General features: G+C 54.6%; 1 protein-coding gene across 8 annotated transcripts in view; it reads left to right on the forward strand.

Annotated features, from left to right (window-relative positions):
• LOC125703213 (ubiquitin carboxyl-terminal hydrolase 48-like) overlaps positions 1-16,001 on the forward strand; it is a 57,178-nt gene that overhangs the window by 39,696 nt on the left and 1,481 nt on the right. For 2 of the 8 annotated variants that reach the window (XM_048967359.1, XM_048967358.1), the window contains 15 exons: positions 481-606; positions 2,498-2,647; positions 4,742-4,942; positions 6,181-6,295; positions 6,430-6,560; positions 7,860-7,931; positions 10,702-10,826; positions 10,981-11,103; positions 11,701-11,762; positions 12,234-12,344; positions 12,945-13,072; positions 13,257-13,363; positions 14,644-14,748; positions 15,323-15,478; positions 15,861-15,986. In XM_048967359.1, the coding sequence (XP_048823316.1) occupies positions 481-606; positions 2,498-2,647; positions 4,742-4,942; positions 6,181-6,295; positions 6,430-6,560; positions 7,860-7,931; positions 10,702-10,826; positions 10,981-11,103; positions 11,701-11,762; positions 12,234-12,344; positions 12,945-13,072; positions 13,257-13,363; positions 14,644-14,748; positions 15,323-15,478; positions 15,861-15,986 (1,838 nt within the window). Of the gene's footprint in view, positions 1-480; positions 607-1,742; positions 2,315-2,497; positions 2,648-4,741; positions 4,943-6,180; positions 6,296-6,429; positions 6,561-7,859; positions 7,932-10,701; positions 10,827-10,980; positions 11,104-11,700; positions 11,763-12,233; positions 12,345-12,944; positions 13,073-13,256; positions 13,364-14,643; positions 14,749-15,322; positions 15,479-15,860; positions 15,987-16,001 lie in introns of those variants that run through there. The other 6 variants (XM_048967365.1, XM_048967364.1, XR_007380799.1 and 3 more) reach the window with 5 other exon arrangements.

The raw sequence follows: 16,001 nt of genomic DNA on the forward strand, positions 1-16,001 counted from the left end.
AACGCGAGCTTGCATCATACGACAGCTGCTCTGAGATGAGCATTTCCACGGCTGTTCGCCTCACCAGAGCTGCCCAGCAGAACTGTCCCTGTGTTGTTTTTACGTCCACAGTTCTGTGCAAGTAGATTCTCTTCCCTGAGGGTGTGACCCCTGTTCTTTGGTGTCAGGACACCAGCACTAACAACACGAGGCAGAGGAGGAATGTTTGTGCAAGAGCTGCTTTTGGCTTGGCAGGGCCGGGCTGGGGAGAGAAGAAAGCCTCTCTGGTGGAGGGTGGTTTACAGCAGGGCCCTCATTTAGTCCCTCTAACTGTCCTGCCTCCAGGAACGCTGGAAGGAGTTGGGCTTGCTTTGGGCTAACGTCTGGGCTGACGCCAGGCCTGCAGGAGGGTTGCCCAGCCAGGTGGCCAGCTCGGCCTGTTAAAGGGAAGCCCGTGAGCAAGCTTGTGTGTTCACTGTGTTCTGCTTCTGTGTCCCACAGCAGAGCCTTCAAAATCTCAGACCCGTAAACCTAAATGTGGGAAAGGGACGCACTGCTCATGCAACGCTTACATGCTGGTGTACAGGCAGCAGATCTGGGAGAATTCACTGACGGTGGAAGTGCCAGGTAAGGGAGAGTCCTGCTTGCCTCTCCACCTCTTCTGGAGCACATCCGTGCTCAGGGCTGTGCTCAAAGGACATTTGCTGTCTGGTGCTGCACAGTGAATTGCTGTCGCAATGTGGATCACGTGGAGCAAAATCTTTGCACTTCCCCAGCACTTGGATCATGTAAACCTGATAATGTCACCTCTGGGCCTGCTGGGGACGCCTTGTCCTCTGGGAGGGGGTGAGGAGGGGGGGATGTCCCACTCGGGTTGACTGTCAGAGGGGGACGTGCTGTGCTGGAGGGGAATAGTGCTGGTGTCTTCTGCAAGTGCTTAATCTCTGCCAAATTCAGGATAGATGGCATAAAAACAAGAGGCTGCGAGCCTTCAGCGAGAGCTGTGTGAGCACGCTCATATCTTGTTTTGGAGTTACCGGGGGTGGCAGAAATCCCTGTAGGTTTGCCCTGTGGATTTAATGATGCTCTGTGTTTGTGTGCTACTTGATCGAGGTGTTAATTAGGCCCCTGGTGCTGGTGAGGCTGCAGTGTGCTGCTCCTTCTCCCTTTTCTGTGGAGCAGGGCCGATGGAGCTGTTGCTTCCCCTCAGAGCCGAACTGTGTGTCAGCATTCCTTGTCATTGAATGCAGGGGTGGGGGCCGGTGGTGGGGGTGAGCTGTACAGCTTTCTCCAACCCTCCAGGACCCCCCCGATCTCACAGCACCAAAGCTTTTCAGCCCTCCTCCCCCCCACCATTTCAACCTCAAAGCCCACCCTCCAGGCCTTGCAGCTCAGTGCTGGTTTGTGCCTCCCATCGGCCTTTCAGCCTCTTTGCTGAGCTCTCTTAGGCTCCCTTCCCTCCCACCCCTCTGCCCAAAACAATACTCGGCAAAACTTCCCCACCCAGCTCTGAATTCCTGAGCAGCCCTGTGGTTGCCTTTGTTTCACATGGAGGCGTGCCAGGTACATGGAGCAAAGGGCAGCCGTCAAGCCTGGTGGTTTTGGAGAGGCTTCATGCAACTGCAAATTCCAGGCATGTTGCTTTGATGCCGTTAAAAACGGCTCTTCCAGCACAGCAGAGAAGTGCAGCTTGGCTCCCAGTGCTGACCTGAGAGCAGGCGGGTCTGGCTGCTGGTTCGTGGTGCTGTGTGTTTTCCCAAGGTGGGTGCTGCACTCTCTGGCTGCGCAGGCATTCACTTTTCTGAAACATTTTAGCTTTTCAAACTACATCTAAATAGGAAAAGCCTTCAGATAAGCCACACAGCACCCCTCTGCCAGGCCAGCATTGCAAGGGAAGTGCTTTATCTTTCTCCACTCCAAGTTTTTTTTTCCATCAATGACAGCGAAAGTTCCCATTACCTCCACCTCTGCGGCAAGGGGAGGATCTGCCCTGCATATCTCTGGTCTCATCAGGGCTTTGTGCCCTTGTTTGCAGCACAGGGCCTGCAGGTGCACCTGTGGGACGAGGAGCCCTCATTTCTGCCCGGAGAGCAGCAGCTCTTTGGCAGCAGGAGGAGCTGCTGGGCAGCAGGCAGGCAGCGCTGGGGCCGCTCTGTCCTTCCACAGCATTCACAGCCTCTGCACTTCACACGGCTGCCAGCGCTCGGCGTTGGCTGCTCAGCAGGCAGAGGTTTCTGCAGCACAGAAAGCATTGCTTCCCTGCACGGCCCTGGGTAAATGATTCTGTTGGGTGCCTTGTATCCTGCGAGACGGCAGCGTTTGATCATCTACTGCCGTAAGTATTGGGAAGGGCAGTGTCAGTGTGTTTTGCTTCCAGAATGACCTGATATGTCGGTAGCCACAGGGGGGATTCTTGGGCTTAGTTGTTGTCCCTAATAACTGACTGTGGGGCCAGTGACCATCACTGCATTTCTCCCCGAGGTGAGAGGTGGCTTTTTCTTTTTCCCTTTCCCCACAGCTTTCCTGCAGGAGCTGGTGGAACGTGACAACTGCAAGTTTGAGGAGTGGTGCAACGAAATGGCCGAGATGCGCAAACAGAGCGTGGCCAGGGGCAAAATCAAGCACGAAGAGGTGAAGGAGCTCTACCAGAGGTTACCTGCTGAAGCTGGTCTGTAAGACACTGTGGTAGTCTCTTCTTGTAGCCCTTTGCTAAGATTAGTGATGTTGTGTAACTAACCTGCAGCCCGGCCCTGTGGCTGCGGCCCTCTGGGCGAGGAAGGCGATCACTGCCTGTTGTTGCTGTGTGCATGCTTGGATTTGCTTCCCTTCATTTGCTTATCTGCCTTAACCTATTTTTCTCTCTTTTTGCTCTTTCTAATGGCCTTTGGCATTGCTAATTCCCTTCTTGCTCCATTCCTGTCGGTCTCCTGTGTGCTTGCATGCATTGTGACTGCTTGCTTCTGCCCGGTGAGCAGCTCGTCTCGTTAAGAGCTCAGTGGCATCGAGGCAGAATAACTGCCCAGTCTCCGATTGCCAACTCACGTCAAGCTGCAGTGCTGTTGGTCTAAATTAACCTGCAGGTACAGTTGGCCTCCAGCAGAAAATGATTGGATTTATCATTGCTGAGGCTTCGAAGCTGCGTTCCTGAGCTTCGTAGCCTGCCTGATGAGTGACTGAGGTTAATCCTTTCCTCCTGCTCCCTGCATCTTGTTGCCTTAGCATGTCTGACCACCAGGATCCTTATCCCCTGCTGCCTTTCTCTCCCACCTTTTTCAAAGCAAGCATACAGGAGCTCGCTGTCTGCCCAGCGTGGGGAGATTCCCTTCGCTCTACATCTCCTAAAAAGTCCCAGCAACTGGAATTAAAGACTTCCAGATGTTTGCGTGGCCCGTTAGACAGTTTGCATTGTTTCTAGCTTTTAGCTTGCTCCATGCTCCGAACCAGCAGCAAGATTTAAGAAGCTGAGCAGCAGCCTTTGGCTGAGGACTTAAACCTCTCCCCTGCATGTGTGCCTGCTTGGTCTGTGAGCCCAGGCTGGGAACACTGGAGCAAAATTCACGAACCAGGGGGTGTCACAGCACAGCTGCAAGGCTAAGGGGTGTTAAAATGTCACCCATAAATCAAAGCTGCGGTGGATGGTCGTGATGGAGGTATGAATATGCCATGAGTCACCATTAGAAAGGAGCAACAAGCACAGCCCTGGTGCATTTTTATGCCCTTCAGCAGCAACAGAACAGCTCGCTCTTGACAATCCTACCATGATAAAGGAATAAATCTCAGCTCCTCTGCTCCTGCTTTAAGGTGCTGCCCTGGGGACAGCACTGCCCTGACTGCTGTCACAGCCTGAGTGGGGCAGTGCTGCTCAGAGCTGCTCAGAGCTGCTGCAGGCCCGTCCCTCAGGAGCTCTGCTTCTCCCTGCAGCTGTGCAGACACATTTTCCGCCAGCTTTGTAAAGCCTGCCTCAGGAAAAAGAAAAGCCCGTCCTTTCTGGGGGAGGCGGCTTTCATCCCTAACTAGCAAAGCCTTTCTGACAGTGCTGCAATTCTCCAGAGGTCACGGCTGTGCAGCTTGGCAGCATTGCGTAAGATGGAAACACTGCTGCTGGATCCTGCAGGAGAGAGGGTTTGACGCCAGGCCTCGCAAAGCCCCAGTGCAAGTTTGGGGGCTGAGTATTTTGCTGGAGCTTCTCTGTTGCTCCTAGGTGTGAAATGATGGATGTGTGTTAATCTGAAATGGGCAGAAGCACTGAGATGAGCTGCTTGGCCATGCATGCGTAGCCTCAGCAAGCAGCTTCACAATGCACCACTCCTTCTCTCAGTGTAACCATATGTGTTCTGTGGGTGTGTGCATCGCTGTGGGTCGTGGGGTGGAGGTGCAGGGTTGTCATACGAAGCCATCTCACAGCTTGTACCGATCTGACCCACCAGTGACCCGAACCCTGGCTCTGTGCTTCCCCTTGAGCAGACAGGAGCGAGCCTGCTGCTCAGCTTCAAGAACAAAAAGAAGTCGTTTGGATTAAAACAAAAACGGACCAGGTTACCGTTTGCACTGTAAATGTCCTTGTCTGCCTGGGCCAGAGTGGTAGAGCAGCCCGTGGGGCTGGGCGGGAGCCGCGGCACGTGTTTGCCAACTTGTCCCATGGAGATGGAGCTGCCACGTTTGGTTGTGAAGGTGCCGTTGGATATCAGAGTGATTACAGAATGCCATCTGCTGTGTGGCTGACACGCACGGGCTTGTTTCTCTCCTTGTTTTTCTCTACCAGGTTCCCCGTACGACTTCATCTCTCTGGAATGGCTGCAGAAGTGGCTGGATAAGTCCACCCCTCCCAAACCTATAGACAACACCGCCTGCCTGTGCTCGCACGGGAAGCTGCATCCTGACAAGATATGCATCATGAAGAGGATATCTGAGTACGTGGCTGACTTCTTCTATAGGAGATACGGCGGGGGACCCAGGCTGAACGGTGGGGCTTGCAGGTCCCCCTCCTGCTCCTGCTGTCTGAGCATGTGCTCAAGCCTTGTTCTGGGCCCGGCGCCTCGCTGGGCCATCCTTTATTACCATAACTTTATTTCTGTGCTGCCATTTCCGAGTGCTTCATGTTGTTGTTTTTTTTCTTTTTTTTAATCACTCGATTATATTAGCGTCCAAATAAATACAGTTAGTCTGATTGCAGGGCTGGTTTCAGGCCTGAATCCTGCTCTGCCCTGGGAGAGCTGTGCACAGAGGAATTCCTGAGAAAGCAACAAAGTGAATTCTCTGAAATAGCATAACTTGCATGTGTCACCCCCCAGACTCTTCGAAATGTTTTTTAAAGCCTGATAAGAAAATCTCTGTCCCCTCACCCCCACCCACCCCAGCCAGTCCTGGGCTGCCTCACCCGCTGGGAGCGCACACCCGTCAGTGAACATGCTGGTGCTGCACACATCTGCCATGCGTGTGATTTGTGGGCAGGGCTGGCTCTGCAGTCCCTGGGCATCTCTGAACCGAGCTCCAGGCTTGGTTCCCTTTGTAAAGGAGCTCAATAGCTCCCACTGAGACCAAATTAGCTCAGCTCCTGCTAGGCACTTATAGGGAAGAAATGCAGCCAGCAGAACATCCCATGATGCAGGCAGGCTTTCTGAAAACAGGGCAGCCGTTCTCAGTCAGCTGGAAAATCACCTGCATTTTCTTCATTGAGAATGACGGAGAGGGAAGGATGTGAGTGTGACCCCTGCTCCCACCCCGAGGAGTAAGCCCATATGCAGGGCTGCTCCTGGTTCTGCGCAGTATCACAGGAGGTTTGGAGCCTTTCTGGGCTGTTAGCTGGTTGCTTGCAGGAGTTCCCTGAGCTGGGTGGCAGGGAGCCCTCTCATCCCACGATGGCACCTCGGAGGTGTCTGCATGGCACCTCTGTGCCACAGAAGAGCCGTGACACAGCTTTGGGGTGCAAACCTCAGCCCCCGCTTCTGACTCCCACATCCACGTGTCAGTGCAAGCTCCCTCGCAGCTCTCTGCGTTCTGGTACCAACAAGCTGGTGGAACAGGCAGCACCTCAGCAAAGGAGTTGAACCATGGCAGTTCCCCTGCTTACATGCCGCCCCTCAGGTTGTGATGCAGGGTGACCGTGGTGTGCATGCCTTCCACGTGAGCTCTCAAACCAGCTAGATGCTCAGCTGCCTGTGCTGCAGTGTAACACAGTGTTTTTTTTCTCCCCCATCCCAGTCAAAGCACTTTGCAAGGACTGTGTGGTAGAAAGGTGTCGAATCCTGCGTCTGAAAAACCAGCTAAATGAAGACTACAAAACAGTCACCAACTTGCTGAAGATAACAGTCAAGGGGTACGTGAGTCCTGGTGCTTCTGACGTCGCCAGAGATGTTTTTAGCTGTGCTAATCAATGCCCAAGTAGTTTTTTCTCGAGCTTTTTCCATTTGGGCTGTGACTGGCATTGCTGACGCTGCTGTCTCCCCGCAGGAGCGATGGGTTTTGGGTTGGAAAGGCGTCCTTGCGGAGCTGGCGTCAGTTGGCTCTGGAGCAATTAAATGAGCAAGACGAAGACGCAGAGCACAGCAATGGAAAGCTGAATGGAAATGCACCAAACAAAGGTAGTTCTGCTGCCGTAGAGCTCCGCCAGCTCTGACTGATCCCCTGAACAAAAGACACGTCAGGTGTTCTGTGTGTTGTTTTACTTCCCTTTTATGAGCAGGGAGGGAAGGCACTTTGGGTGGCTTGATATCACACGGCCCTAATTTCAGGAGCTTTTTATTTGATAAGCTTCAAAACTGCTGGGTGATCTTCGTACCCAGAGAAGAAGATGAGGTAATGAGCAGCTTTACAGAGCTGTGTACGATTACCACCCCAGACACATGATCTTTTCATCTACTTTTATCTGAATGAGAGTGCGCAGGGGAGGAAGAAACATGAAAATTATCCTGGGGATGTTTACTGCGAAGGCCTACGGATGAAACAGCACAGCTGGTGGAGCAGCACTGGCAAAACACGGTTTAGAAAAAAAATATCGTGAATTGGATTCTCTTCTATCCCTGTATCATATGTTTGTGATGACGTGGGGGGATTTTTATTTGCCTTCTGTTCTCTAAACCCTTAGAAATTGGGTTCCCTTTGAGCTTTTTTCCTTTCATAACGGAGGGCAAGGAGCTCATTTGAATGGAAGTAGAGACGATCAGCTAATTGCATTGATGTCAGGCTGGAAGGCTCCGAGAGCATCAGATACTGCAGTGATGCTATCTGCAGGCTGCTGCTGGGGCTGGTGGCCTCCACTGAGAAAAGGGCACTTCTCTTCCCCGTGTCAGCAGCTGAGGGGCTGTCCCACGTCCTGTTCCGTGGGTCACCTTGATCTCAGAGCAGGCTGCACCTCCCAGAAGTCCACTGTAACTGCTCACAAGCCAGCTTGCTCCTTAGTCACACTGCTGCAAACTGTTACATTGCTGTTTTTTCTGTTGCTCCTATTTGATGGCCAATGCTTCTGTCTGCAGAGCAGTTCTAAACTCCAGTGTAGCAATGCCGTGCTGGATATCAGAGCATGGAGCAGAGCAGACGGGGCTGTGATGCTCCGCTCTCACCTAGAGGTTGGGGTTAGCTCTGAGCAGCAAAGCCCTGCGGTGCTGCAGCTGGAACAAATGCACCCTTTGTCATCTCACAAAGGATGCTCTTGTGCTCCACGCACTTCAAAGCACTCCTAGGCACTCCTACGTGCCACGCAGCCTGGCCTGCAGGCACACAGGCCCATGTGTTGGAGATTAACAGAATAACGCTTCCCAGGTTTCCCCTGGGCTGAGAACTGCTGAAGGGAAACCAGGCTTCTTCCCCCAAACGTTTCCCCTTTCTTTCAGAGAAAAATGGCGCAATCTTCTTATTTTTATTTTATTTTATTTTTTAATTAGATGGAGCAAATGAGGAGAAGAGAGAGGAGGAAGAAGAGTTAAATTTTAATGAAGACATTGTTTGCCCACATGGTAAGTCTCTGCGGGGGATGGAGCTGATCACTTCTGTTGTTGCCCACTGCTCCAGATGTTAACTTCCTAGACCGGGACCAGCATGAGCAGTTACCACAGAAGCGCATTTTTATTCTCATTTTCACATTTCCTGACATTTAAAAACATGGAGCAAGTGGTGCAAAGGGCACGAGCACAGCCCGGCCCCTCGGGGGGAACGTGGGTGCTGCATGGGGCTGCAGCATTACTCTGAGAGCAGGGGGAGATGCTGGAGAAAGCAGGCAGCATCAGATCGTTCTCCCTGTGTCAGAAGCTAGCCCAGGAGCACTTACCCACAGCTGCAGAAACTGCTGTTTCTGTTTGCAGCTGGGGCACCGGGGCGAATTGATTCCCCCACCTGCTGTGCTTCGGTGTCCACTTACATCAGGCTGTGACCTGGGGTTGGCTGTTTTGCTTGGTGCTTTGCTTGGTTGGCCAAGCAAAGTGTTTGGGCCTCACTTCGTGCCCAACCTGCCTGCGTTCTGCTGGAGGCTCCTGTTGGCAGGCGTCCATCAATTAGCAGCACACCTCCTGTCGTTAGGGCTCATCAAGGCTGTAGGTTAATGGCGTTTGAACACCTTGTCACGGTGCTACCCGCTTTTCAGAGAGCGTAGTTCCCAGTGCAGCAAAGTTGCTGCTGGCAAACAGGAGCACTTAATGCAGGCATGCAGCATGGAAGCAGGCTGCTAGGGCTGTGGCAGTGTTGTGCTGCTCAGCTGCCCGCTGATCCGATGCTTTGGGCCATATGGAGCACAGGGGCTCCTGGCAGGCTGTGTTTCACCTGCTGGAGGTAAGCTTTGGCTCCTCGTGGAGAACAGCCCTCCCACATCTGTGTACTTCAGATGTTCCTCCACAGTGTATGGGCTGAGGTGTAGCTTGGGTAATTGGGCCTTAATTAATTGCTGGTTTTTGTGATGCATGGGGCAGCTGAGGTTACGCAGCAGTGATTGTGTTTGCTGAGGGTGCAGGAAGCACTCGGCTCCTGTTGCACAGGGCATGGGTTTGTCTGCAGCCTGCAAAACAGACTCCTAAATCATCCCATCTCCCCCCCAAGCTCTGCCCAGGGCCCTGATTAACATCCGGACGGCAGTGCAGACGGTGCTGGCAGGCACGGAGGTGGAGTTGGAGTGCCTAGGGCTCGGCGAACCACAGCCACACGTCACCTGGAGCAAAGTGGGGGGCCGGATCCGCCCGGGGGTGCTGGTTCGTGCCGGCACCCTGACCATTGAGCGGGTGGAGCGGGCGGATGCAGGGCAGTACCGCTGCACTGCTACCAATTCTGTGGGCACCGTGCAGTCCCACGTCATCCTTCACGTGTAGGGTGAGTGCAGATGGGGACATGGTGTGGGGAGGGTGTCCCCAACCCCCACGTGGGGGGTGACAGCTCTGTTTGTCCACAGCCGCCCCACACATCGCCGGGCAGCCAGAGGTGAAGGAGGTGTCGGTGGGCTCGGCAGCCGTCCTGCCCTGCTTGGCATCTGGCTTCCCCGTGCCGGAGATCAGCTGGAGCAAGGTGAGCAGGGATGCGGGGACACGAGGCTGTGCGAAGGCGGGGATGGGTGCCCTATGGGTGCTGACCCCTGCTGTCCTCACAGCTGGAGGGGGAGCTGCCGGAAGGCGCGCGGGTGGAGGGCACCGCTCTGACGCTGCCGGCTGTGCGCCTTGAGGATGCTGGCGTCTATGCCTGTGCTGCCAGCAACCGCCGCGGCCAGGAGACAGCCTTCTACGTGCTGAAGGTGCGAGGTGAGTACTGGACAGACGGGCCGGGGGGCTGGCATCCCTGTCCGTGCTGAGCCCCGTGTCCCCGCAGAGCGCCTGGTGCCCTACTTCACACAGACGCCCCGCTCCTTCCTGCCGCTGCCCACCATCAAGGATGCCTACAAGACCTTCGAGATCCAGATCACCTTCCGGCCTGATGCTGCCGATGGTGAGCACCATGGGGGCCCCTCGGCCCCCTGAGCCCAACTGTGCCACACAGGCCTGCTCTCATTCCTTCTCTCTCCTCCTCCGTCTGTCCGTCCTCCTTTCCATCTCTCTCCTTCCTTCAGCTCTCATCCTGTACTCAGGTGAGCGCCCACCCCGGGGACCTTTGCTCTCCCTGCTCCCTGGGGTGCGTCTGGGCTGCCCTGCGCTGCGGCCGTGCTCACCCCTCTGTGTCCCCATAGGGATGCTCCTCTACAATGGGCAGCGCAAGAGCAGCGGCGCCGATTTTATTTCCTTTGGGCTGGTGGGCGGGCGGCCCGAGTTCAGGTGAGAGCACGGGAAAGTACTGCCAGCTGGAGGGGCAGCCCCCCCCTCACCCTGTATATCTCCCCATTTGATGGTAGGTTCGATGCTGGCTCTGGCATGGCCACCATTCGGGACCCGACACCGCTGCGCCTGGGCAAGTACCACACCGTGCGCCTCTTCCGTAACCTGACACGAGGCCTGACAGAGTCGCCCTGACATCACAGCTCTATAGCCATGGTCAGAGAGCAGCAGCCCATTGCAGTCCTTGGTTCTCCAGGCATCTCCCCTCCCCGTGGTCTCTATTTATCCACTGCTTGAGGCTCTGAAACCTAAATGTGAATTCAGGCTTTTTGTCCGTCAGAGCAGAGAAACAATGAAGAAGTTGAAGGTGACTGTGTATTAGTTGGGCTCTTTTTGCTGACACGAATGCCTTCCCCCACGCTGATACCCACTAATCTCCTCAATCTGGTTCGGTCGCTGAGCACGGTGGGGCAAAGCCCTTCTCCTGCCTGTCTCCCTGCAGGTGACCTGTGCATATCCGAGAACGAGAGGAGGGTGGTGTCGAAGGAAGCCTGGAAGAAGCTCAAGCAATATTTCCCAAAGGCCCCTGAGTTCCCAAATAACAAAGAGTGCTGTTCCCAATGCAAGGTATCTGAATAGCAGACAACACAGCCCCTCCGCTGGCTGTAAATACGTGGCCATGTTTCTGGTTTCCTCTTTGACGTTCTCCAGTACAGTGGGGAAAAACAATGTCACCTGTGAATAGCTGCTAGGAACTGAAGCACCAACCTGTTTTGTGCAGATTTTGGAGCACGAAGGAGAAGAAAATAAAGCACTGCACAAGATGATGGCCAGTGAGCAGAAGACGTCCCTCCAGAACTTGTTCCACGACAAATGCCGGCCTTGCCTGGGCAGCTGGCCGCAGGTAGGGGCCAGGGGGAGGTTTTGGGTGGAAGCTGTACCCTGCTGAGCTGCTCTGGCGCCGAGCCCTGCCTTTGGAACACGGGAGTCCTCGTGTGCCACCCAGCTGTCGCTGGCCTGGAGTCAGATAAGCGGAGTGGCATTTCTCGATGGTTACATCCATCCCTGGAAGTACCGACGCAGCGCAGCCCTACTGATAGTGTTCAGAAAGTGGGGGCAGGTGGGGTGGTGTCACCCCATGCTCGGGGTACACAGAGGGATCTGCTTCAGTGCCCCCCAGTCCGAGGAGTGGTACTCAGCCACAGGAACCCCAGTGCCAGAGAGCTGCTCTGGGGAAATGGCCGTTTCCTGCTATGAATTACAGGTAATTGGATCTGAAGCTAAACTAACTTTGTAATAAACACAAGATTAGTAATGTAAGTGCTCGGTACTTGATCTCAAATTATTTTACTTGGCTTTCTCAGCGCGCTTGGATGGAGTTGTCATGGTAAAAATGCTGAGGTCTCAAAGAGAATGAGCGCTGCAGAAAAAGCTGAACAGTCATTGCCCCTCTGTTGTTGGGTTAATTAACAGAAGGCCGTGGGGTTTTTTTCCCTTCCAGGAGACAGACGAGCTGTATATTGTTTCACAGTTCTTCGTAGAAGAATGGAGGAAATTTGTCAGGTAACTGGGCTGAGCATTTTGGTACTTTCTGTTTGGTTTGGGGGCTTTGAGTTGGTGTTGCCCAGAGCTGTGTGCGTAGAAACAAGGAAGCTGGTTTGGAAGGACTTGGACTCTGCACTTGCAGCAATTGTAATACACTGCAAGAATCTGAATTTCCTTGTTGACCATGCCTTAACCAGATGGTCAGATTAGATAGTAACCTGATTAGTTTTTTCATCTGCCTGGAGCTGTATCCCAGGCAGAGGTCACCGTTGCCATGGGCTGCGTGTGGTGCGGGCTGTGCGGGACAGGAGCGCAGTTTTGCAGCGCTCAGGAGCACAGCTCTGATGCCGTGTCGGTGGCAGTGTCACCTTCCCCATTGGAATGTCACCCACACATACCCACCTGCGATTTCCTTTTCTTGCTGCCTGCAGACTTGTGCTTTCTTGCTCTCTGTGCCATAACTTCCCCCATTTCCCTTTGCCCGAGCAGGAGGCCGACGCGGTGCAGCCCCGTTTCCTCGCTGGGGAACAGTGCTCTGCTCTGCCCCCACGGGGGCCTCATGTTCAGCTATGCTTCCATGACCAAAGAAGACTCCAAGCTGTGAGTTCCTTCTCCTCTCACCTCTGCCTTGCCCTGAGAGCCCCGGGGAGCTTCCCAAAGCTCACTGAGCTATGGCGACCCAGGAGCACGCGCTCCCCCCCAAACAAAGGGAGCGCAGCTGCTTCCTCAGGCATATCTCACTATAAATTTCCATGCAGGGCGAGACCCAAATTGTCCAAGGATGCTGGCTCGGGAAAAAAGAGCTTACTTAAGCTTGGCTAGTTCCTAACAACAGCCTACCCGGAGCCTGACTGGGGCGTAGCAACATCTAGCTGCTGAAGCTTTGCTTTCCCTGAGACTTGCCCCCGGAGCGCCGGGCGCTGGGCTGGAGTTAATGCTCCGCAGCCTTGCTTCTGCAGCGAGGCAGAACTAACAGCAGCAGACCTTCCACTTCTCTCCTCCTCCCTCTGGCCATGCTGGGCATGGCTGGAGCTCAGCAGCGTCACTAAGGACACGCTGCTGTGCCTCCGTTACCTTGGGCACGCTGGGGCTGCAGACGGGTTCTGCTGCTCTCGCAGGAGCAGACTGGGAGGAAGAGGGGAGGCTCTTCTGGGCTCGGTGTTCCCATGTCATAAAGCACGTTCTCGTTTCTTTGCACAGTATAGCTCTAATATGGCCCAGCGAGTGGGAGAGGATTCAAAAGCTCTTTGTGGTGGATCACATCATCAAAATCACCCGCACACAAGTAGCCGGGGAGCCCGAGAGCGCGCTGTACAGCTCCGAGCCCCGTGAGTGAGCTTTCCTGCCGCGTTGCTCCGCGGTGCTGCGGGACCTGGCCCTGCTTGGGCAGATCCCTGTGGATCCTGCTGAGCTGCGCTGTGGGTTGGCGAGGAACAGCGCCGGGCAGGTGCAGTGCTTGCTGTCTCCAAGGAGCTGAAGGAATTAAATGCCTTTTCCTTTGTGCCTCCCCAGAACTGTGTCCAGAGTGCAGAGAAGGGCTGTTGTGCCAGCAGCAGCGGGACTTACGCGAGTACACCCAAGCGACCATCTACATCCATAAAGTGGTGGATAATAAAAAGGTACGGATCTCTCCTTCGGCCCTCCCTCATCCCAGCACCATTTCACTGTTCAGAAGCTGCCCCAGCTGTGAACCCACGTGGCCAGACGAGTGGCTGTCTGCAGGCAGGGCAAGGCAGCTCACAGGCTTCTGCTGATTTCTTTCTCCCTCCCAGCCGTGTTCTGAGGGATGAGGTGGAACCCGGAGATCTGCAACTAAGCTGTCAGAGCGGAGCACAGAATGTGGTCTGGAGCCACTGTTGTGGCTTTGCAGCCTGCCTAGGGGCTGAATCCCAGCGCGGTGCTTGGCTCCAGTGTGGAGGAGGGCTTTTTGTCGTGGTGCTGGACAGGGCTGTGAGAACAGGCTGCTATTCTTCACCCGGCAGCTGGGGCTGGCAAGAGGGGGCGAGAGCTGGCACGCTGATCCCTCGTTAGTGGGGCAGTGCCCACAGCAGTGCTCAGAACCACTGCTCCCCTCCTGCCAGCTCTGCCTCACAGTCAGGGAGCGTTTCCCAGCGGGAAGCCATGGCCCCGTGCAGTCAGCAGTCAGCAGTCAGCATAGGGCAGCCCTGCTGGAATCCAGAAAGCTCTGGGGATGCTGCAGTTGGTGCCGGACAGCTGGGAGTTGCAATCTTGAACTTCAGAGACCTGGATGGGGAAGGGAGCTGTTGGACAGCTGGGGTGCAGAGCGCAGCTGGGCTCCCTGCAGACTGCAGGCAGAGCGTGGCCGTGCAGCGTCCAGCAGAGCCGTGCAGCCTGCGGGAGGTGAACAGGGTGTTGCGTTCTGTACGTTGGTGTCAATTATTTAGATTTCATTTTACTTACAAACTGCAGACCCGTAAATAACAGCGGTGAGTGCCTCTTTCGGGCTGCTGCAGGGATGGATAAGTGTATAATTTACAGATAATACTCCTTTCTCGGGGTTAGGGCTTTCATAATACACTTAGTTGAGTGGAGGAGCAGCCAGCTAATGGGAAAGAAATCAGTGCAGGCCCCCAGAGACGTTCCCTTTGCCTGGAGAGGTCTGGAGCTGCAGGAAGCAGGATGTCCCCGCGGTGGGGTTTGCTTGGCCACCAGCAGCTGCAGTCCAACAGAGCAGCTCCAGAGCTGCATCTTCTTTCTCCCAGGCCTGGTCCCTATGGCTCAGTGCAGCTGGGGGGAGAGTGTTCCCTGAGCACGTGGAGCAGATCTCTGGGTTTCTCTAGCTCAATTCATTTGATCAAGGTGGCATCCTTGAAGTCTTGAAAGCTGTTTGCCACGATGTGACAGTCTGGGTTATGGAGAATGATTTTTATGACTTCAGGTAATGAAGGATGCTGCTCCGGAGCTGAACGTGAGCAGCTCAGAAGCTGAAGAGGAAAGGGAGGAAAACAAGCCAGAGGGGGAGCAAGACCCAGATTTTAACCAGGTAGAGAACAAAACACTGCGAGGTTCCTCTGCTCTGCACCAGCCTCTTTGAATCAGTGTGATGGAACAGCTCTCCTCTGTTTGCATCTTATGGGGCAGAGGGAAAGCAGCAGTGCCCACGTATCCCATCCTGGCGGTCATACCACACATTTTGTCTCCATTTGCATTACTGGGGCTGGTTTTGTGCCTGCACTCTTTGGTTTTAAAGCCAGCTAAGTCAAAAGCCTCTGCTGAGAGACCTGCCCACTTGATGTTTGGGTCACCCCGAATCCTCTTATTTCTGATGCTACGTCCCAAATGAAAGGACAATGGGGGCTGTGCCTCCTGGCACCAGGGCACTGCCGGTGCTGTATCACAGTGCAGGTGACACCACGGTGCAGAGGAGGGATCACTGCGACATCAGGATAAGCTCAGTGCTGGTGCTAGGTGCAGAAGTTGAAGTTTCTTTGGTCTTCCTACTCTCCTGGTGGTGCTGCATGTGTCAGTGCTCCCCCGGGGCAGTGCTGCAGCCTGGGAGGGAGCTGTGAGCTGTGCAGTGCCCGCGGTTGAGCTCCTCATGCCTGGCTCTCTTTCAGAGCAACGGTGGTGCGAAGCGCCAGAAGCTTTCACACCAGAGCCACGTCTCCTACCAAAAGCAGGGCATCCGGCGGAGCACCCGGCACCGGAAGGTCAGGGGGGGGAAAGCACTGCTCGTTTCTGCTAACCAAACATTGAAAGAGCTGAAAATACAGGTAAGGACTTGCTGCAAGAAATGTGTCTTCTGGAATAAAAAACCCATGAGGTTAATAGTCAGGAGACCGCAGCTGGGAGGAGATGGAGGGAAGAGTTTGAGTCCCCAGCGGCGGCAGTGTGTGTCTGTGTGCGTGTCTGTGTGCATGTGTGTCTGTGTGCGTGAGTGTCTGTGTGCATGTGTGTCTGTGTGTCTGTGTGTGTGTGTGTCTGTGTGCATGAGTGTCTGTGTGTGTCTGTGTGCATGAGTGTCTGTGTGCATGAGTGTCTGTGTGTGTGTGTGTGTCTGTGTGTGTGTGTGCGCTGCACGCAGTCTTTTTGTGCAGCTCAGCAGTATGTTTTTTCCTCCGCACAAAACCAGCGTGTCTCATTGTGTTGGCACAGATCATGCATGCATTTTCAGTTGCTCCCTTCGACCAGAACTTGTCCATCAATGGGAAGATCCTGAGCGACGACACAGCGACGCTCGGCAGCCTGGGCGTCATCCCCGAGTCCGTCATCCTGCTCAAGGTAAGGCAGGAGCAG

This window comes from Lagopus muta, chromosome 21, assembly GCF_023343835.1.
Source record: "Lagopus muta isolate bLagMut1 chromosome 21, bLagMut1 primary, whole genome shotgun sequence".
NCBI classification, from domain to species: domain Eukaryota; kingdom Metazoa; phylum Chordata; class Aves; order Galliformes; family Phasianidae; genus Lagopus; species Lagopus muta.